Raw genomic sequence first — 22,608 nt, 5'->3', positions numbered from 1 at the left:
ACGGCATACATCTAAATGGTGTGTCATGATGCTTGTCCCCCTGGACCATCTCTGTTTTCACTGTTTCTTCATGATGTTCCTGCCCCCACTTCTGTAACTCTCTTTCCTAAGCAGAACTGGATCCTGGTCCACATGGCCACGTTCTTCCACCCAGCCCCGGCTTTCTTCCTGCAAGGCTGAACGGCAGAGGAAATCTCCCAAGAACAGCCAAGACGCAAGTTGGGAAACAGGGACTCTGTTTTGGGCTCCGTTCCTGCCCAGGGTCCCCCCCAGCAGGCCACAGCGTCACTTCCCTAGGATCGTCTCCAGCTGGAAAATTCCTACCAGCTCTGACGAGCTCTTGCTGCAAGCGAAGTGGAAAATGTTGGGTGGTGACCAACACCCTCCGTGGGACACGAATGAATCCAGAGCACAGAGCCACATGAGGGGAAGCACTATTGCAAAATACATGGGGGGAAGAGGGAGGAAATCTGATCTCCCGGCTGGAGTGGCACTGCTTCCAGCTACACAATGCTGGGCGAGCCTGGGGAGGTGCGACAGGTGCCATTTGAACCAACCCAGGGACTTCAGAGCTAAGAAGCAGAAGTGCTACAGCCTGAGGCAGGCTACAGAGGCCATCTCAGCTGGCAGAGGTGGCACCCAGCGGTGTGCAGAAGGGGATAAGGCGTATGCGGGGGAATGACGCAGGGATCCCCGGAGCTCTGCAAAAGAAAGCAGCAGAGCCGTGTTAGTGCATCTGGGCTGATGAGGCCTGTTTGCCTTGCAGAGATAATTAGCTGGGAAGCCCCATCGCCCCAACGTGCCAGGGTGCTTTCAGTTCTGCAGCTCGGGCTCTCTCTGCGTGGTGCCACCGGGACGTGCCCACAATGACCCGTGGGTTGCGCATCCCATCATACCTACTGCCAGTGGGCTGCCTGGGAGGTTTAATTACTGCAAAGGTGATTAAATGCCACACGTGAAGGGGAGGAAGGGGGCAGGAGAGGCACGCCTGGGTACAGACAGCCCCGTGTGTGGCAGCCTGATAGACACCAGGGGCGTTTGCTGAACAGAAAGAAAAGAGGCAAACGGGCCTGGGTTATTTCCTTCTTCTCAGGCTCCCCAAGCTGTTCATATATATCATTGTCACTCAACACACCAGGTCCGTGTCTGCTGAAAGAGCTAACCGGTGTGTAAACGTGTCTCTCACCACCAGCACAGCCAACACTCGTGTATGACGCAGGAGTATGTATGCCCTCTCCTCATTTGTTTTTTAAACCTGAGAACACTTTCGCTTTGAAAACCTTAGGGATCCCCTGCCTCGGAAACCAAGGGCTCTTCTCTCATCTCAGCGCCGTTGCTGTCTCTTGCCCTGCGAGCCCTCGCCCGGGCGAGCTCTCCCCAGGCAAATGCAGAGCCATCAAAACCACCAGCCTCCACTCCGCCCACCGTGTCTTTCCTGAACGCTGTGCGCTGGCGCTGCCGATGGTTTTAACCTTTGCTGTCCTCTTGCTGAGGGATAAGCGTACCTAATGCAGATTAAATGAAATTCCAGTGCGCAAGAACTTTTGAGGGGTAAATATAAAACCAGAGCCAAAGAGAGATGGGTTATGTCACTGCTGAAAAATCTAAGAGGCGCCTAAATGCAAATCCCACAAAGAAGGAAAACAGGGAGGTTGGGGGGAGACGTTGGGAGAGGACAAGAGGACGCAGGGGAAAGGTCTGCAGTGCAGCGTGCAGGAGGAACCCATTAACTGTCTGGCAAGCGGAGCGGATGAGCGGGGCCGGGAGACTTGATTTGAAGTCCTGACTGCCACTGACTCTTTGCGCCACCTCGACGATGTCACTCAACCCCCGGGCCTCAGTTTCCACGTTTGCCCTTTACACGTAAGGAGGCTTACTCAGCCTGTGAGATCAGTGGGTAGAAAGCAGTAGTGATATAAAGTCCAAATGTTTTTTACTATGATTATTGCCGAGAAAAAAACCCAACCCTAAATCAAGCGCCTCCAGGACTGACATGTAACCTCTTTCCAGATGCAGAGACTTCATTTCACTTTAAATAGTGATCCTTTACGGCCATGGACATGCATTCCTGGTACCCCTTCCCAAAAATATTTGGGATGGAGGTCTCTCTCCTCCCTAACACAAGCACAACTCTCGAGTCATCAATTAGCAATGCATGTTGCTCATCTATTTTCTTTTGCCAGGAGGTGGACAAGCTGCAATGATATTTTTAAAAGAGATTCAAACAGGAGAGTCAGCTATTTTTTTCTCCCCTGCAAATATGCAATAAATCCATAGCAAATACCATATGCTCCTTGTAGGATCCAGGATCCTTACCAGCACAGGTACTTAAGGATCCTCTGACAAGTTTCCTAAGAGCAAGGTCCATCAATCCTGGCAATTCCAGTTTGGATCATCATAACGTACTTAACTCCACAAAAATTTCCCCTATAGCTCCAGCTGGAGAAAGCATCTTCCTCACTTGTATCCTAAAGTACCATGCAGATATACTATCGGTGAAGCAGCTCATCGCTCTTTGAAAGAAAAAGGCAGAATAGGAAATGCAGCATCATCAGGAAAAAGAAGGTCCGAGTATCACAGAACTCCAAAACAGTATCCCCAAGATTTTGCCCCCTTTTATTTCCTTTTTTTTTTTTTTTGCTCCGTCATACCTTTCACCATTAATTCTCCAAACACTTTATGAATGGGTTCAGGGATCAGCAGAAGCATCTTATGGATGGCAATCAGGCCAAGGGCCACAGAGGTTAAGTGACTTTCCCAAATCCATAGTGAGTTAACAGCAGCAAATTTAATATCCTTACACTAGCTCCGCACGGGAGAGTATTGCAGTCTTTCACAAGTGCATTGCAATCAAAAAGGAACAAACAGTCAGCTTCCTGCTGCCTGCATGTGGTTAGCAAATGCAGCTACCTTGAACCGTGAGCAAATGCAGCTACGTCCAGCCTTGTGCATACTGGTATTTCATGCATTTGTGTTTGGCTTCCTACATGTACAATGAGGACATGCAATCTATACACATTTAGTCTCATCCATTTGCAGAGATACAGCTTATCTGACATCTTCCAATGAAAGGGCCTCTATATACGGGCAAGGTGTCATCCTCCTTCTCAAGTTTAGCCACCAAGAATGGCTACAGCGACTGCAACATGACAGTGCACGCCTGCAGCTGGAGCTTGCTACCCGAGCAGTGCAACAGGTCTGTGTTGCTCGTGCTCTTGATTCCTGTTATTCCTCCTGACAAGGAGCACGCTCACACGCCCAAGCCCAGAAATACGTACCTGGAAAGCAGCAAACCACATCAGCCAGTCCAGACGATAGTGGTAGGGCGTTATGAGGCATGGCCTCCTCTTCAAATCCCCGGGTTTGCATTTAAACTCGTATTCCTCCCAAACAGCAGTGGGATCGTTGGGGTTTAAGCTGGATGTGCCTTGAATGATGACCTCTGTCCTTTCTTTAGTGATGCTGAGAGGGAGGGATAAAATATTGCATCGTTAGCTTCCAGGATGCTGGCTATGGACAATGAATTCTCCTATTAACCTACGAATGTCTTTGAACCTCTAAGATGTAGTGAAGTGTGACATCAATTTAAGGTCCGATTGGGTTGACCTTTCCACAGCCCCCGTTATCACGGAACCTCTAGGGCCACACCGTTAGGCCCGTTTTACAGCTGGAGAACTGAGGCATGGAAAGACTGAAGGATCTGGGAAGGTCTAATCCCCATGGATATCACTGGGTGTTAGGAGCCTCAGTGCCTAAGCAACTTGCCCAAGGGGGCTGGTGGCAAAACAGGGAAGCCAATGCAGATCTCCCAGACCCTTGCACTGACCCCAAGGCTGACCTCTTTCCCCCTCAGCTTGGTGCCCAGCCAGCACCTTTACTCCAGCCCTATCCCATGGTGCAAGACACCTAGTTCTGTCATCACGTGGCTCTCACCTTTGCGCGAGAAGGGAGCTGGGGCCAGCCACAAAACACATCAATGCTGGCCCAGGCTTTTTGCAACGTGCTGTGTGCAGAGCTGGGCACGCGATGTTTGCACACGCGGCTGCCTTCTTGGCATATATTCTGCCTGCCGAGCCCAGCACAGGTCCGACTTGCCAGCACCTCCTAGCAGAGCAGCTGGTTGCGGAGCGTAGGAGCTCTAGCGTGGTCTCGGCTATGGCAAGGGGCAGGGGGTGCACACGGCAACTGCTGGTGAATGGGTTGCATCGGCTCCAGTATTTGGCAGCCAGTTGGTATACGCAAGACCAGCCCCATAGGGAGCACCCCGTAGCACGGGATGCCCAAGGCACCACTAACAGCTGTCTGCAAGCACCCAGGCACTGCACCATCCCGGCTGGAAGAGAAGCTCCCCCGATCTAGGAGAGGGCAGGGTACGAGTACTGCAAGCCAAGCCAAGGGAAACAGGGAAGGAAAACAAAATGACCATGCCTAGCAGAGGTATATCAACCAGGTTAAAACTATTCCCCACCTTACAGCAGCCCCAGGGTCTTCCAGATTTTGAACCTTGTAGCATGCAAACTTTCTGGGCTACAAGGAGCCACCCCATTGCACAGCGTCCTTGTCACAACCCAGCTGGCAAAGGCCAGCAGCTCTGTTTTCCACAGCGTGCACCTAACAGCGGCGCTCGGCCTCTCGCACCCCGCCAGCTCCCCCTGCGGTTTCTCTGCTATTTTGGTCTTCCCTCTTTCAACCCAAGACACCGAGAGCTTGGACAGGCAACCCCCTTCCTTCCCACCCTCACTGCTTTCCAGCAAGAGTTGTTTGCAAGTAACGGAGTCCTATACGTCTCCGCTTATAATTGTTACCTACGTTTAATAGATTTCTGGACTCTTCAGCCAAGTTCCATATTATATGCTGGGCTGAGTTATGAGCCATGGCGCACTGCCCAATGCTTAGAAACACACTGTAAATCAGGGACACCAAATTACTAATAAAAGTATGTTCCTACTGTGTGATTCAAAATATGTCAAGTTTCACATAATCGTATATTCATTATGAGCTGCAATCCTCCTTTTATTGGTTTACATAGGCTGGAATTACAAACATATTACAGCAGCATTTCATCACATGCTTTTTAGGTTCTGGTCACTGTTGAAACACAAACCGTAGACTGAAGAAGAAAAAAAGAAAACCAACCACCCAAAGAAAACAAACTTCCACTGTGCCAAAGAGTCGAGTGAGCTGCAGAGGTGCAAGGGTGATGTCTTTGCCCCCAAAATAAACGCTATGTTGCCCGATGTTGTCTGAAGTGCCCATTTTTTTTATTGCGTTTGCCGGGAGTTGCCCTTAGGGTGGAGATCAAAGAGAATTTCCTGCCGCTATGAAAAGTGGGGAAATATTGTTTCGTACTGTTGGGTTGCTCTACTGCTCACGGCACAACCTGCCTTTGAAAGCGTCTTGAGGTTTTGTAACCCGGACCTAATGCTCTGGGTGATTTCATCCTGTACCAGCTAAGCCCAAATTGTCAGGATAACTACTCTCATATGGCCCATGAGATGAGAGGAGTCTGATCTGTAGACAGATGAAGTCAATGTGAGCCATTCCCATCGTTTGGCTCAAGGCTTTAGAGAACGTCTCAGGCTCACCAAAATGTGACCTTGCACCGAGCAGGAGCAGAGGCCCCACTCAGAGGAACGTCGCTGTGTCTACATGGGAGCATGTTTTGGGGTGGACTGGTTTCAGCAGGCTCCTCTCGGCCCATCCAGCAAGGCTGGGGTTCAGGGGTCCCCATCGTCTGCCCTGCCTACCGCTCACAAGAGGAACGGTGCACGCACCTGGCCAGATGCCCACCCGCCTCCGGCATCCACGAGAGATGGATGCTAATTTGGGAACAACTTGATCATCGATCGAGACACATTAAAAGCAGCTGCTCGGATATCAAAATAAAGGGTGTGCAGCCAGCACCGACACAGGCCCTCTTTGATATCAGCTGGAACTGGCTGGGAGCACAAAATGTGTGGGACACAATGTTTATAAACCACAGCGCTGTTTATTCTGCGGGCGCTTCCCAGCTCTTCCTCCTCCCTTTTGTTTGCCGTGTCTTTTTGGACGGTCAGCTCCCGAGGGCAGGGACGGCCGATGCCTCGGTGTTTGCTCTGCGCCAAGCACAAGGAGGCCTTGTTCTCAGCGGGTCCCGGGGCAACAACAATGATGATGATGGAGGATGTGCCAAGTCTTCTCCTCCCCTACCTCCCTGCTTGGAAAACCAGCTACTGCCAACGATTATGCGCGGGAATTGGCTCCTTCTAGTATTAGCTGGATGCTTGCAGTAGATAGAGAGAGTGAGCAAATACACGTGTGGCAGCCTGTATGCACGACCCATGGACAGGTAAAATGCACAGGCTCAACGACATGCTTTCCATGCACCATCCCGGGTTTATGCTTACAGCATTTTCAGTTTCTGAGGAACATCTGCAAGCAAACTATAGTGCACCACACAACCACAGGAGATGGGATTTGGGGATCCTTGCCTTCATCACATCCTTCCCCAATAAACAGCTACCAGAAGGATTTTTTTTTTAATATAAGACCAAAAAAACACTATCCACTGCATGACTTTGAATCGCGAGAATAAAGCAGACCAGACCCCAATGATCTGTAAGGTCCTCCCAGCCCCTAACAACTCGGAGACTACGAAAAGAGAAGCAGGATGCCATGATTAAGGGAACCGGTACCTTCCAAAAGCTCCGTACGTGTTGACTATCCGGAGCGGGTTGAAGGAGGTGTTCATGACTTGTCTGGAGTTGAGCAGGTTCAGGATGACGGGGATGCTGAGGTAGGCAATCAAGACCCCGAATGAGGCGTTCACCACTTTGCGGATGCAGCAGCCTAGTTAGGAGACAAACCACATCAGGAAGCATGCAACATCTCCACTCAAGGCTCCCCGATCCCAATTTAGCGTGTGCCTCCGAGAAGGCTTTTCTCCTCCCTTGCAGACTCCTTGCTGCCCCATCACCCCATCAGCTCTTCCCAGGGACAGCTTGCTTCAGCTCCTGTGTCAAGTGAAGGCTGGAGACCTCGCATGCACCCAGCAAAGGGACCTTGCCAGGGACCACGTCATATCACTCATGAGATCTGCCTCTCTCCAAACAGTCTGAGAAGGGGCTTAAAACAAAAATGCCTAAAATGTCAGGGCTTTAGTATAGGGAAGAGGTGGAGGAGACAGCAGGGACTAGGGCTCCAAACCATTCTCCTTCTTTTAAAACCCTCCGGGGACTTTCTAGAGACCTTCCAGGCCTTATCTGGGCCTCCCTGCCGGAGCAACGACCTGCTTCTCTCCAGCCCTTCTTTGCATCTCCCCGCTACTTTCATTCATCCGCTCTTTTGGACTCTCATCCCATCCCTTAGTCTCCCTTCATGTCACCCTCTCCTACAGCTAAGTCCTTATCGTTTCCACATGACGGCACAGTTATTTTACTTCGGAAAATGCTCTGGACTGCGGTTTGGATGAAACACCCTCTGCAAGATGCAGCCGAGCTGGCCTGAATCACGTGGTGCTGGGGCCTCAAAGAGGATCTTATCCCCAGCGAGTTAATAAGCAAATGCGACCTCTGAGGCCGGGTTTCTTGGTGCTGACAGGCATTTTTAGTTTGTCGAAACGTTCAGAGCGACAGGATTCGATGTGAAGGGACTGCACATCGCTCGCCTCTTATCTTGGCGGGAGAAGGGTGTTTATTTGAACCTTTCAAATGCTACGAAGAACTGTTTAGTCTGCAACGAGCTCTTTTGGAGAGTTGCTGCATTTGGAAGGAAGCTCTGGCAGGTTATCTAACCTCGCCCCCCTGCATCGCCGACGGGCAAAGCAATACATAAGTGGCCCAGGGGATTTGTTTGTCCTTCCCATGACCTGAACTGTTTAGCCTTTAAGCAGGGGTGGGTGGGAAATCAGGTCCAAAATGCATGCAAATACATCCTACAGGTAGTCGAGCAAGTGTCTGAGTTCCCTCCGGGGCATGGTTGGGCTCCAAGTCTGCAAACGGTTTCTCCCCCAACTTCTATGATGATACTTGGGGGACTGAGTGAACTTGAAGGGGGTGGGATCAATATTAAGGAGCCTTGGATTGCCCATTCTCCAGATGGGATGAATGCACCTCAAGGAGTTTTGTTCTACAGCCCCCAAGCCCGGGCCAAAATAAAGTACTTCTTGAGAAGTTCGTTGACACGTTGCAGGATAGGGATGAACTGAAGCATTACAACCGAGGCCCAAATCTGTAGTCAAGTCGGTGACTCTCGGTCCAGCAAACCTCAAACTTTGGCTCAAGGAGACCTTTGCCAGGGAGAGGACCTGGGATGGATTGGGAAGGCGAGGCACAAGAGGACTTCCCTCACTCTTCAAGCGGTCCATAGTAAACCCCCCGCCCCCCTTTCTGGCCTTTCTCCCACAAGCCAGGAGTCAATATGTTCAGGGTGCTGCTTGGGACCGAATGAAAAAATTGGGGATTTCTGGCAGGGCCATGAGGAGAGCCCCACGGCTGTGATGCTGCAACAGGAGGGACCGTAGTTATTAAGATACTGAAATAAAGCCGGACCGTGCAGAAAGGGCAAGGCCAGTTGATTAGCATCACTGACTCAAAACACTTCTGTGTATAAACGGTGCTACTTGGGCTGGGTTGCACTTGTATGGTGAGGACCTTAGGCCGGCGTTTTATCTTGTAAATGGGGTTGGGGTTTTTTTGTGGTCCTTCTGACAGATGTGGAATATAGTTAAAAAAGTGCAGCTGTAATGGCTGTGGATATTACTTTCAGTTTGTTGCTTAAATGCTGTTTATAAAACCTACAAGGAAAAACAGCTCTCCATCTGTTATCCAGCTCCATGGAAAATAAATCAACCTTTGCTTGTGTGCAGTCAGCTCTCTTTGGGGATCTGAGTTTTTTTTTTTAAATTGTAGAGGTGTACATTAGCCACATGCTTAATTAGGCCTTCCCCCCACCCCCCCCGTCCAGGTTAAACAAAACTTCTATTTACTTTTTCGTGCTAAAACTGCGGAGCCCAGGTATGTACCCGAGGTGGACTGACAGCCAAGTTCTTCATGCGTGAATAAACCCAGCGCTCTTGACAGAAGCTGGCAGCAACCATTCCTAAAAGAAAGCCGGGAGGTTTCCATCCCCTGCCTGCTTCTTTCTTCCTTGGAGTTTGGCACCACGCTGAATTCAAGGAACAAAGTATTCTCGGCATAATTGCAGCTCCCGAAAGGCCAAAAGCAGTAACGCTCGGTCCTGACACAAACGGGCAGTGTTAAATAAAGCCCTGCCACAATATGCACCTGGAGGTGAACTGTGGCCAACGCATCCCTGTCTGACTAAGCTGTGGTCCAGTGGATATCGTTCTTGTACCCTTTTAACAGGGATAATTAGCACATATGTTGCCTCATTTGTGATGGCAGGAAAGGCCGAACCAACTCCACACTGGGGGGATTCGCTGTGAAGAGCCATAGGGGAGGGGAGCTTGGATGTCGAGGTCTGAGTACCCACAGCCTAACCCCAACCCAACCCAAAAGATCTCAAACCTTTGGCTGAAATCCCCGAACCATTCAAAGGCAATGAGAGTTTGGTCTGTGTCTTGCAATGGTGCCAAAACAGCCATCTACAGATTGCTTATTTAGGGCTGGATCTTGAGACCGTTCCTCACGCTGAAGGGACCAGTGAATCCCACTGAAATCAAAGGCAGCAGGTGGTACCCAACATGAGGGAAGACATCGTGATCTTAGCTTTGGCGGATGCATCCTTCCAAAAGCAGCTGCAATCCATACAGACATGTAACCCTTTGTCCCCTCCAGTCACTACTGTTTGTATGGAGCCAGCGAATGCCCCTGGGCTCTTCCGTCTTTAGCATGCAGACAAGAGCCACAGATCTTTTGGTCCACAGAGATGACACAAGCACAAAGATACTTTTCAGGTGCATGTGCATGTGGCATGTGAGAAGACAGGGTTTTTTCTGACTGTGATAAATGCATTGGGTGCGCAGGCTTGTTGTGCAGAGAGAAAATACTTGCCGTATCTCAAAGGATGCCTCTCTCCCGCGGCTCGCCTGGCTTGCATCTTCAGCACTCGGTCCTTCAGCCCTCCCTCTCTGGAGCTGAACAGGAAGGCCAAGGAGGCATCATCGAAACAAGCAATGCTGGGCACAATGGTTAGCCAGTTGAGGAAGCTCAGGTTCCCACTTATAATGAGGAGCACCTAAACAGGAAAGAATGAAAGCACTGGGTGTTGGTAACTTTAGGCAGGGGTGGGGGATGTGCTGCAAGGGGGTGAGGCTTCCTGCTTGTCTGCAGGAGGAAAGGAAAGTGCCAGCTGCACAATGGCTTGTTCTCCCGAGGAAATGATAACCACACCTGAAGTGCCCGGTTTGGAGCGACGTGACTCACAAAGGAGCTGAGAGTCGGAGGACACCTGCTCAAGCTACAGAAAATGTGCTGTGGTCCTCTGGAGAAGACATCAAAATACACTTGTTTCACTCCTAGCCATGGGTGGGATTCTAGAGACGGGACCGAGCAGCCCTTGGGCCAAAGCGTTTTTGTCTCTTTAAGGGTACTGAAATGCAAAAGGCAGCTATTTCTTCAAATTCTTTTTTTAAAATTAATTTATAAATATTCATCCCTCCCCCTCCTCAGCTGCTGTATGGGAATGGTGGCACCTCTTGGACTAGGCAGCTGGAGCAGAAAGCAGAGTAGTAGATCTGGACGACACAGCAGGGTGGCAGATCAGGCAGGGGAAGGGGACTGGAGCAGCATTTAGGGAGGGTGCAGGGTTTTTTTATGGCCTGCCTGCCAAAAAGGTTGGCCCCTACTGTCTTAGAGGATTCAGCTGAGCTCCGGAGGGTCCACGCTGGTGCCCTGCTTACCTGGAGAAACACAGGCACGCTGACCTACCTGCCCAAGAGTGAAAATCCCACGACTCCAGTAGCCAGGTAGATCACAATTAAAAAGTATATGGGGGAGAGCTTAGCAAGGAGTCTGCAAGCCAGGGGCTGAGCAAATGGCTGAACTTCCTCCATGGGTTTCCATGGTGGGAGGGAACATGAACCGCAGAAACCAAACACCCGGGCACACGAGGAGCACTCATGCGCGCTTACGTGCTTCCAGGCAGGAGGCCCGACTTCCCACACACCCTCCGAGAGCTGCACGGACATATAAGCAACCGCTTGTCTCCGATACAGGTGTGCACACGTAGCAAAAGTGCCCTTAGAAAGCATACTGCCATATCACACACCATTAATTGCCCTCCTTCACTCTTCTGAGCATCTATTCCCATGCAAGTGAGGGAAGAACATAAGCACAAGTCTTTTATAGATAACAAGAACCCCTCTGCGCCGTGAACATCACCGCACACCATGTGATCCTGAATTTCCTGCTCACTCCTTCTCAATTCTGGGTATGTTATCTCCAAAATGAAGGTTTCAGAAACCCTTCCAGAGAAAAAGTTGGAGCTTCTTCTATACAACCCATATATATGTGATATATATATTGTGATGGCAGGAAAGGCCGAACCAACTCCACACTGGGGGGATTCACTGTGAAGAGCCACAGGGGAGGGGAGCTTGGTGATCATATACACACACACACACACACACACACTAGTATGTGTGTATATATACACACACGTGACACACGTGTACACATATACACACATGTACACATTAGTATGCATGTATATATACACTTGTGTAAATACACATATATACACACATTTGTGTGTATATATACACACGCATGACACACATATATACACATACAGATATACACAGATACACACAGATGTACACATACATGGCCATATATACACACACCCATATATATTAATGTGTTTATTTAAGAAGAAGTTTTGCATGTGTAAGGCAGGGCTCACAGTGGGGAATAATTTGCAGGTCCTTGGAAGCACGTCTGTGAATATTTGCATATACGGGGGAAAGCTTTTGTAGCTCTAGTGTATCCTTGTCATCACTGCAGGGCTTTGCAAATCCAGAGACTCTTCTTGCACCCAGCTCCCCAGCAAGTCTTAACGAGTACAGAGCAGTTATATTTTGGGCAGAGTCCACTCAGCCTTGGTCGTGAGTCAGTTGTTCAGAGCATATGGCTTTGTTTTACAGCGTTCTCTACAGCAACATGATGTCACTTTTTTGCTGTTTCCATGGGTCAGCCACAGAAAAGATGCAGCTGTATCTCTGCTCCAGCTGAACTACCATCCCAAAAGCAGAGCCTTTCATTAGCACTCCACAGAGGGTGATTTCAGCATCTTCCTCCTCCTGCTCCTCATCGCCCACGTTTCAAGGGCAGCAGAGCTGTGTTCTCTCCTGAAGCGCTGGACTGCGAGTGATCAAGTAGTCAAAAAGTAAGATATTCAGTTTTTGGCGTGTGGTGATAAAGTCAGACTTGCTCATGGATGGCATGGCAGCTAACCAGATGCAAACAAGTACACCCCCTGCTTTACTACAGAAGGAAACACAGAAGACATGCATCCTCATGTCAATTCCTGGGCTTCTTAGGACTCGACCCACACCTCAGAATGGCAGAGGTACCACGCTTAGCTCAATCCCGCTGCGCGGACAATCATCGCTACAGAAGAAAGAGACTTGGGGGTCATCACTGACCACAAGATGAACATGAGCCTCCAATGCGATGCTGCGGCTAGTAAAGCGACCAAAACGCTGGCGTGCATCCATAGATGCTTCTCGAGCAAATCCCGGGACGTCATTCTCCCCTCGTACTCAGCCTTGGGGAGGCCGCAGCTGGAGTACTGCCTCCAGTTTTGGGCTCCACAATTCAAAAAGGATGCGGAGAAGCTTGAGAGAGTCCAGAGGAGAGCCACACGCATGATCAGAGGTCAGGAAAACAGATCTTATGATGACAGGCTGAGAGCCACGGGACACTTTAGCCTGGAAAAGCGCAGGCTCAGGGGTGATCTGATGGCCACCTATAAGTTTATCAGGGGTGACCACCAGGATCTGGGGGAATGTCTTGTTCACCAGAGCGCCCCAAGGGATGACGAGGCCGAACGGTCACAAACTCCTGCAAGACCGTTTCAGGCTGGACATAAGGAAGAATTTCTTTACTGTCCGAGCCCCCAAGGTCTGGAGCAGTCTGCCATCGGAGGTGGTTCAAGCACCTACATTGAACACCTTCAAGAGTAAATTGGATGCTTATCTTGCTGGGATCCTATGACCCCAGCTGACTTCCTGCCCTTTGGGCAGGGGGCTGGACTCGATGATCTCCCAAGGTCCCTTCCAGCCCTGATGTCTATGAAATCTATGAACTCGCAGTGCACTCATGCGGTTTAGTTTAAACCTGCTCTTAACTGACTTAAACTCAACCCAAAACAGCTTGGTTTAGACTGAAGCAAGAGTATCCACACAGACTTCCCTACTGGTTTCAAACCACCCCTTCAGTGATTAAACTGGACTGGCTCTTAAATCCCTTGGCAGTGAATAGAAATTTGCTTGAGCGAGCGCTGAGTCTAAACAGGGTGCTTGTCTATTGGGGCACGCTTGGGAAACTTAACACAGGGTAATTAAAAGTGTAACACTCATGTGGATGAGATGAGAAATGCCATGCTCAAAAAGGAAAGGGAGACTTGCTTCAGAGCCACCCTCCGGAGATGGTGACATCCATCACTGTGTCTTATGCTGTGTGGTTACCTTGGGTAGCTCTGCATGACCCACTTGCTGGGCCAGAAGCAGTACAGCTGCATCCAGACAGGGTCCACCTGGGCTAAGGAGCTCACCAGCCGCGCCACACCAGGGTGGCTCTGCTAAGCAACTTCCAGTCCTGGCTGGATGACTCCTGGTCCCAGAGGTTGCACCCCGAACCTCCCATGGTGGGTCACAACTTTGTAACTGGTCAAGAACCATTGAACTTCATCCACCTGAATTTGCAGAACTTCCTGGAGTTGGATCAGGAGAAATCAGACATTTGTCCTCTCCAGGCTGAAGCCAGGCTCTCATGATTGGAGGCAAATAAGAGATATAATGTGAGGGCAATTTATCGTTCATTTGGTACCAAAGAATACACCTTGCCAGAGTCAGAGAGAGGTTGCTGGACCTCATGGCCTCTTGCCCTGCTATGTTTCCATGCCTCGGTTATATGAAGCAACCACATTTATGCTGACTTCAGCCACGGCAAAAGACATCATTTGTGCCCTTACTGGAAGTCTAACCGTAAAGGCCAAGAGCTAAGAGGGTGAACCATGTGGTTTATGAAAATCGAAGAAACTCAATTTTCAACTTACAGAGATTGTTGCCCAAAGTTGTCCAAACTCTGACCCCATAGAAGATGCCAGTGCTGTTATAAAATCATAGACAATTCAGGTTGGCAGGGACCTTAGGGGGTCACATCTAGTCCAACCCCCTGCTCTAAGCAGGACCAGCCCCAACTACATCATCCCAGCCAAGGCTTTGTCTAGCCGGGTCTTCAACACCTCCATGGACAGAGAGTCCACCGCCTCTCCAGATAACCCATTCCAGTGCTTTACCACCCTCCTAGTGAGAACGTTTTTCTGAATATCCAACCTCAACTTTCCTTGCTGCAGCCTGAGCCCATTGCTCCTTGTCCTGTCATCTGCCCCCACTGAGACCAGTCCAGCTCCAGCTTCTTTGGATCCACCCTGCAGGGAGGTGAAGGCTGCTATTCAGTCCCCCTTGGTCTTCTCTTCTGCAGAATAAATCAGCCCGGTTCCCCCAGCCTCTCCTCACCAGTCCTGTCCCCCAGCCACCAAAACATTTTCACTGCTCTGCACTGGACTCTCTCCAACTTGTTCACATCCTATAGAAAGGATGTGGACAAGTTGGAGAGAGTCCAGGCGTGGGCAGTGAAAAGGGTTACAGGACATGTGCATCGCTTCACGTTCAAGCGTGTGTCTCTTAACCCAGCATAGTGCCAGCACTTACTTGCTTCAGTTATCCTGCAAGAAGCAAGTGCTGCTAAGCCAACTTTGCTGTCACCAAGACTCACACCAGACGCAGGGGGGACATTATGGTCTTGCTTAGAAGCCAGCAAAATGAGATAAACTAAGCCAGTCCCAACACCATTGCCATGAGGAGATGTCTGGTTTTCACAGGACCAACTGCTGGGCTGAACAGCTGAGCTGCTCCGTTATAAATGAGTTAGCATGTCAGCATGAAAAGATGCCTATTCAGACCTATCTGAATTTGGGGACAAGAATCCAAATTGCCCTCACTAGGAGTTACCCCTTGATATGCTAATTACATGGATATTTCCTGGGTACCTCACATGCAGGCAGAAATAAAATAAAACAAAATAAAATGCAGCCTCACTGTTTTACTCTCCAAAAGTGAAGCTTATAAAGTTGACTTGAAGCATCATGTGCTGAAAAATAACGCCATTGATTTTCCAGGCTTGAGACCAGCTAATGAGATTTTCTCCTTCCACTCCAGCTGGCTCGAAAGTTTTAACTTTGATTGATATCATTATTTTTTTAAAGCACATTTCACTAGGCAGCTATGCTTTATCTTCCTGGAAATGAGCTACTTGCAGTTTTTAGTGCACCATTTGCCCTGTGGTCATAGCAAGCTTTCAATGTGCATTAAACCACCAACACGGACCTCCCCCACCAAGACGAGGAGTTGAGGACCCGGTGAACCGGTATCAACCTCTGGCGCTTTCTATTACATATGCTGGCTTACAAACGGCTTCTTGCAGCCCACAGGATCTGCTCCACTTCTACCCACCACCCAACATCTCACCTGCATTCCCAGGGTCCAGTACCTTTAACTGGTATGGAGGTCCTGGACACGGGACAGGAATCTCAAGCCAAGCCTTGCAAATCTGACCCATCTTACGTCGAGCCTTGCAAACCTGACCCATCCGACCCCTGGCTTGCTTGACAACTTGATTAAAACAGGAGATTTTCTAATCAGAGATGGATATTTCCATTCTTCCTTCAACTACATACCTATCATATGAGCACTGCAGGAACCTGTCTCAGATGCATCAAGTACACAATGGAGCTACATCACAATTTGGGCCAAGCTCGGTTCTGCAGAAGACCGAACTTCCTTGGATCTCACACTAGGAAATGAACTCCCCCAGGATGGCAGGACCCCAGAAGCCCTTCACTCCAAGCACTAGGTGCATTCGGACCTCGTCTTCTCCAACTTAATACACATGTTCCTCTCTACTAAGAAGAATCTACCCCAAACTACGTTCCTGGAGAGGATGCGGGCTCAAGCAACACGACAGCTGTTAGTCACGTGCTTAATGCATGAGTGGCAGGCACTCAGATACTCTAATAAACACCATTTAAGAACTTATGCAGAGCAGAAGAAAAGAGGCAACGCAGCCTTGGCCTTCAGCTGTGACCTGGGACAGCCAGGATAATATATGTGCCACTTGTCCAAGCTCCTGCACAACTAGCCTGCCAACCTGCCCCAGCTGTGCCTGGGCTGGGGTGTCCTCCTGGGATGAGAAGCTTGTTTTCAATGCTTATTTGATTCCTCGGTGCTCCAGAGACTGTCAGCAGTTATGCTGGCAACCTCCAGTGATGAGGAGGAAGGTCTTGCAGAGGTGAGGCTGCCAAGCTCACCGCAGGGAAGTCTGTTTGATGTCCTTTGGGGCTTTCTCAATATGGGCTGGATTTGAATGGGTGAACTAGAGGGTTTTATTATTACATTACTGTACTCCAGTAGCACCTAGCAGCTTCCGTGGAAATGAGCGGCCCCTCTGCGCTAGGGCTGCACAGAAACATTAGAAAGGCAGTCCCTGTCCCGAGGCAATTACAATCAAAAAATCCCAAAACAATGGAGGGGAGAAATAAAGAACTTCATTATTCACAAGCCACCAGACCCATGATGCTATTTAGGGGTCTACACCTATTTCTTTGGAGTTAGACTTTTAAGTACTTTTATAACTAAGACCTTAAGTAACTTGTCCAAGGTTACACAGAGAGTCTGTGGCAGACCCAGAAGTAAAACCTGCATCCAGACCACCTCTAAACTCTCTGCCTAGTCCCTGGGGCTTCCTCACGCGGCTTTAGTGCATCCAACTTGACATTATATTTGCCTCTCACCTTGCATACTCAGTCTCCTGTTGGGACCCCACTCTCCGGAGGAACCGGGAACCTCCAGAACCCACCTCAGCTCCAATAACAAACACACCATTTTGGTCCGAGAACTTGCGGCTAGCGCTCTATCATAAAGGCTTCAGCACATCACATTAAAACAAACACAACACCCCAACATCACGGCATGCATCTCTGACCTGGGCATATTTTTGCTAAGTGTAGCTATTTGCACATTATAATTTTGGAAAACACAGGCAGGGCATTTTAGGAGCGGTGCCACAGAGTGCAAAGAGGGTGAACTCTGACCAATTCGAGTAAGTATCAAAGACTTAACTGCTCTTTAGTGAACAAAATTGCTTTCTTACCCTGAGTTGGATAATTACCCAAAATTATGCAGGGAAGGGGGAGCACTTAGGTCTGAATTACATACACATGTCGGGTCCCAGGATGCAACATGTACTCAAAGCTGCAAATGTGTGCGCAGCTCCCACTCTGACCCCTGAGTGGTTTAGCTTGGAATTCAATGCATATTAATCAGCCTATATTCATTAACACATTTCTCACTTAGCGACCCTGTTAGGAGAGCCTGATCCTTTTTTGATTTGATTCTCCTCGCACAATCGCAGCGCAGCAACAGTAAGAAAATAATTCCCCCGTTTGCCAGTTTGACACCAGATCACTTTACGGCTTTCTAAGTAGTGACTGGGTGGTCTATCACGTGTATTTTTTCAGTAGTGATTCACCTCTTTTTATTGCTTGGAAGTCAAAAGCAAAGCTATCTGATTTCCACCAGCCCTTAAAATCAAGGGATTCAAAAATAATATATGTTTGGCTTTTCTTTTGGTCTGTGGGTGGAACGATGAATCTGACACATTTTTAACTGCAGTTCTTCCGGATGAATCTCGTGGATCACAACTCAGCAAAGTGAATAACGAAAAGGCATCCGCCAGCAAATTCAAAAAGCTGCTATTCTTCCCTTTGGTAGGGGGGAAGGGGAAGGGGAAGGGGAAGAAGTCCATCCAAACCTAAGCTTGACAAAAAAGAAAGTCAGTTAAGTGAGGAGCTCAAGTGTCAGCTCCTTGCATGCTGCGATTGCCGGCCATCGCAACGCTTGGTTTCTTGGCCACTTCTGCAAAGAGGCTATGTTATTTGACAGATACGTCTGGCCAAGCCTAAGCCTGCATCTGAGTAGCTACTGTCTTCTGATTTGTTCAGCACAGCACAGAAGAGCCGGAGGTTAGCGGATCCTCGGGGATCCGGATCAGTGTTGGCAAAGCCCCTTTGATCTAAACCTTCCTCTCTTCGTGCAGCCTCCTAATCCTGCTCGTTCGACTTTCGTTTCCTAAATCCCCCGTTCTTCTTCTCTTCCTCTCTGGCGAGAAACTGCCAGCTGCCCCACAGGGTGCCCCAGTGCTTCAGTCAACCAGCATGACCGCCTTCCCGTAGGTGCAAACGTCTCCAATAATTTAGGAGACCCTGGACTGGGATGCAGGACAGCAGTCTTCTATTGCAGCCACTGCTGCTGAGCGCACTATGCAACTTAAGGCACCACTTCCTTATGCCCCAGTTTATCAAGCTGTACAATGGGTATAAGGAAGCATTTCCTTTGGATGCAGGGATGAAAACTATTATTGTGCCACCGCAGACAGCGGTCGCCTACCCTTTTTGCCATCAGTGGTATAAAGACCCATTCGGGATGTAGCTGGCACTGCAATTACATTCTTAGCAACCAGTAGTCCTCTTATGCTCCTGAAAGGTGTACAAATACCATGCAACGGATTTGACTGCTCTCATGAAGGCTAAAATCAAACACAGCATTTTGCTTTCTCTCATTCCCTACATCTCTGTCCATGCACTGGGCGCTCCTCAGCCTGATGTGTGTTGATGAAGTGTCCATCTTTCTGTTGCCGGACAATATTTAAATACACAATTATAACAAACAGATGTGACCAGCCCCTAAGGTGAGATATATATGTGTATGTGTGTGTGTGTGTGTGTGTTTACATAAATATGTATATGTGTGTGTGTATACACACACACACACGTAAAATATCTCACCATGGGTTGGTCCCATCTGTGTGTGTCTGTGTGTACATACACACGTACACACGCATATTATTAAAGCACAGTATTAATCATGATAATTAGGTAGGAACTTTAAGGTTATAAAACTACAGCATGTCTAATGAGCGCGCTCCTTATAGGAGGAACTGAGGTTTTTAATCTAATAATGTCAGTTTTATGGATTATGACTGGAGTTTTATGAAGTGTGATATGAAATACTGTGGATTCATGGCTCTCACTGGATTAATTTGGAAAAGTAGTTTTCCTGGTTCTAGGCCCAAAAACAATTATTCCTTATATTCCTGTCCCCTGCTTGGTTACCAAACCCCTCTGTCAGAAAATGGGCACCTACCCTCATAACTCTTTTACAGGTTAAGCCTCTTTGTTTGGTTGGTTTTTATTTTTTTTTGTTTCCATTGCAGATCGTTGTAAACATACAGTAGGTACTAGGAAATCATATTCGTTGCAGCAGACTCTATATTCGTCCGGCAGGAACAGCAACAATAGCTTGTAAACTGTTAAACACGGTCCAGGGGTGGCTGGGAGTTTCCAGGCTCACGTAGCCACGGTCCCTCGTTTGCATCGGAGCACACCTATATTCGGCACTTCATATAACCCCACCGCATGTCCAGTGCTGCAGCTGCTGGGTGTAGGTATCTCTTTAAAGGAAACAAAAAGGACAAGGCACTAATCATATTCATTGATGCAAAAAAAGTCCTCAACCTATCATCTTCCACCCAAAATACGGCCACTGCCTCCCACTCCCGCTGCTCCAGCAAATATTCTCTTTATTTACAGGCTGTCTCATCCGGACGCTGGCAGAAGAACAATAGTTAGCTCTTATAGAGCGCTTTTCATGCATAGGCCCCTGCGTCCCCAAAGACTGGCTCATCTGGAGAGCAAGGTCTCTCCCGCTGGAAGATGCCGCCACCAGCCGTTCGGATCCGAGGGATGTTCCTTTGGTTGATGCAGCGGGTCCCCGGGTGAGGGAGGCAGGGACCTGAGCGCTCCGGGCTGCATCTGTCAACGCACACAGGAGCCATCGTCATCGCTCCCAGGCGAGCAGCTGCCTCCCACGCCAGCCAGCTTTTCCCGGCAGCACCACCCTTTTGGACTTCACCGTGCTGCAGCAAGGCCGTCCAGCAACCACAGCGGCCTCGATAACTCGTGGCACGGTTCCCGTTGGAGGGAAAGAGGGCTTCGGTGGATTTATTGCACACAGATGAAAAAAGGCCCGGCCTTGCCATCAGGTTCCAGTCACTGAACCAAGAGCAAAGGAGGAGCTCAAAGTGCCATACATCTCGTGGGTCGAGCTTGGTTGCATCCTCTCTGTCGGGGTGAAGAGAGCGGCCACATCCTTATTGCACCAGTGCTGCTTCTGGCTGACCTTCAGGGAGCTTCTGCCAGCTCCCTTTTGTCCTGATGCCAGGCTCTGGGGCATCAGTCAACACACCAGTTGGGCTTGGAGAAAGCGTCAGGCTCAGATCCTCATTGAGGTCCACGATATAATTTCCATTGACTTCACAAGAGGCAGAGCGCTATCCAGACAGCTCCACATCCTCTGTGCACTTACAGCCTTGGGGCCCAGAGGGTGCCTTTCAATACACACCGAGTGTGAGTGTGCACATGGGTGTGGGTGCTCAGGGGACAGCCATTGGGATGGATGAGCCATTCCCTAGGGGCGACAGTCGTGAAGAGGAACCAAGAGAACGAGAGACCAGGATGGATGGGCAGCTCGATGATACCCAGTGCTCCCAAGCCACCTAAAACAATCAGCCTGGACTCATGGGATATCTCTCTTACCAGCACATTTGCCACCAGTGAAGCTAGAACATTTTCCATCCTTCTTTCAAAGCCTTCCTGGAAACCCGTTTCTCTTGCAGCCTCCAAACTGGCTGGTTGCTTTGCTCTGCCAGCTCGGCCTGTTTTATCCCGGGGGGTAAAACAGGTCCACGGTACCATGCTGGAGTGCCCTAGCTGTTGCAGGAGAACAGCCTTGCCTTGCTAATGCTACTCCTGCCTTCTTCCCATGTGCTGCTCCCGCGTCTTGTGTTATCATCTTTGCCCTGCACCGTGCGTGAAAGGCATATGCTCTCGCTGGCAGGCATTGTGCATGGGATCTGCTTTGGGAAGCAGCTAAGGGCACTTCTGCATGCAGTTCAGACAACAGTGGTTAAGTTCAGGGCTCCTTGGCCAGGCAGAGCTCCTTGTTCAGTCCCCGCAGAGACTGCAGCTCACACAGACGCACCACGGCTGTTTTTAAACCAGCTGATTCAGCCATGGCTAGTGGCATGGCTGCATAAATATAGAGCTCAGGGCAGACAAACTGCTTGAGCATTTACCTACCTTTTTGCCCGGCTTTAACACCCCGCGCTTTGCAGCCACGACTACACTGCTAGTGGATGTAGATGAAACGATGTGGGGTATGCCTACACAGGTGCAGCTCTGCAGTGTAGACAGACCCTTTGAAACGGACTTGGGGCTTCCCAAACTTTCTCCAAATCTTCACTGATCTTTTTTCCTCCCTCTTGGATTGAACGGTTCATTTGCCTCCCCATGAAATCTGTGGTCATCCCCCCACGGGCATCTTCCAAAGGATCTTCTACCAGTGCAACGAGCTGAAATTCATAACATCAAGAGCAGCTCTTCCTGTAAGAGATAGGAAGGACAAGCCTCAAAAGCCAAATTTGATTTTAATGTGCCTCCAGTTACTTGCGTACCATGAAAACAGAGCCTCCCACAAAGAAAAACAGGCTCTGAGTCCTCCATCTGGTTTCAGTTTGAAAAATACTTATAGATGTAGTTTTTTCCCCAAAGTTATTGTAGGCACAGGCAAAAAATTCCCATTAAATGACAACAGCAAGAACATTTAATTTTCCCCTATTATTCATTTAATCTCTTGTTCACTTTTTGACTCTGTATCTGCATGAGGATTTAATCTCTGCTCCGCAGAGCTATTTGGTGCAGAGCAACACATCGGAAAATAATTACCTCTCCCCGCTTGCTCTGCTTTATGCAGCCGATAAGCGGGCTTTGGAAATCGCACAGCAACCCAGAGAGCTATCGGAACTGCCGGGAGAAAAGAAAAAGGCTAAATAGGTCACTCAGATAAGGTTCGAAAGAGGGACCGTAGCTTGATGCCAGCTGGCTTCCTGGTATGCCGTGAGTTTGGTGGTCTCAGCTTAATCTCCATCACAAAAAGCAGCCCTCGTTTTTCTCTGTTTCGTTTAAAACGCAGTCTGCTTCTTGCTGCCGTTGGTCAAAAAAAGGCGATGACTTGCTCCCAACTTGGCTAGAGAACTGCAGAGCCCTCTGGTTTAGCGCGCGCACCGTGCTGCATGGTGAGGGTACGTCCAGCCGAATGCATGGCAGGGAGACTTTCTTCCGTGTCAGGGCGAGAGAAATGCCTCGTGGTACGTTTCTCACCCTCTGCATGCAAAGAACCGAGGCGCTGAGAAACAACTTGTCAAATTCTGCTTTCTGACGCGCCGTGAAACAAGCACAGGGGCATTTGGTAAACGCTCTTCTCCACTG

General features: G+C 49.3%; 1 protein-coding gene across 2 annotated transcripts in view; it reads right to left on the bottom strand.

Annotated features, from left to right (window-relative positions):
- Window positions 1-22,608, bottom strand: part of LMF1 (lipase maturation factor 1) — a 294,472-nt gene that overhangs the window by 27,054 nt on the left and 244,810 nt on the right. For both annotated transcript variants that reach the window (XM_090023611.1, XM_090023610.1), the window contains 3 exons: window positions 9,993-10,176; window positions 6,675-6,828; window positions 3,279-3,462 (listed from right to left, as the gene is read on the bottom strand). In XM_090023611.1, coding sequence (XP_089879737.1) covers window positions 3,279-3,462; window positions 6,675-6,828; window positions 9,993-10,176 — 522 coding nt within the window. The remainder of the gene's footprint in view (window positions 1-3,278; window positions 3,463-6,674; window positions 6,829-9,992; window positions 10,177-22,608) is intronic.

The sequence above is a fragment of the Crocodylus siamensis genome, chromosome 12, assembly GCF_052110815.1.
Source record: "Crocodylus siamensis isolate JL-2025a chromosome 12, ASM5211081v1, whole genome shotgun sequence".
NCBI lineage: Eukaryota > Metazoa > Chordata > Crocodylia > Crocodylidae > Crocodylus > Crocodylus siamensis.
This window is presented reverse-complemented; position numbering and strand designations above follow the sequence as displayed.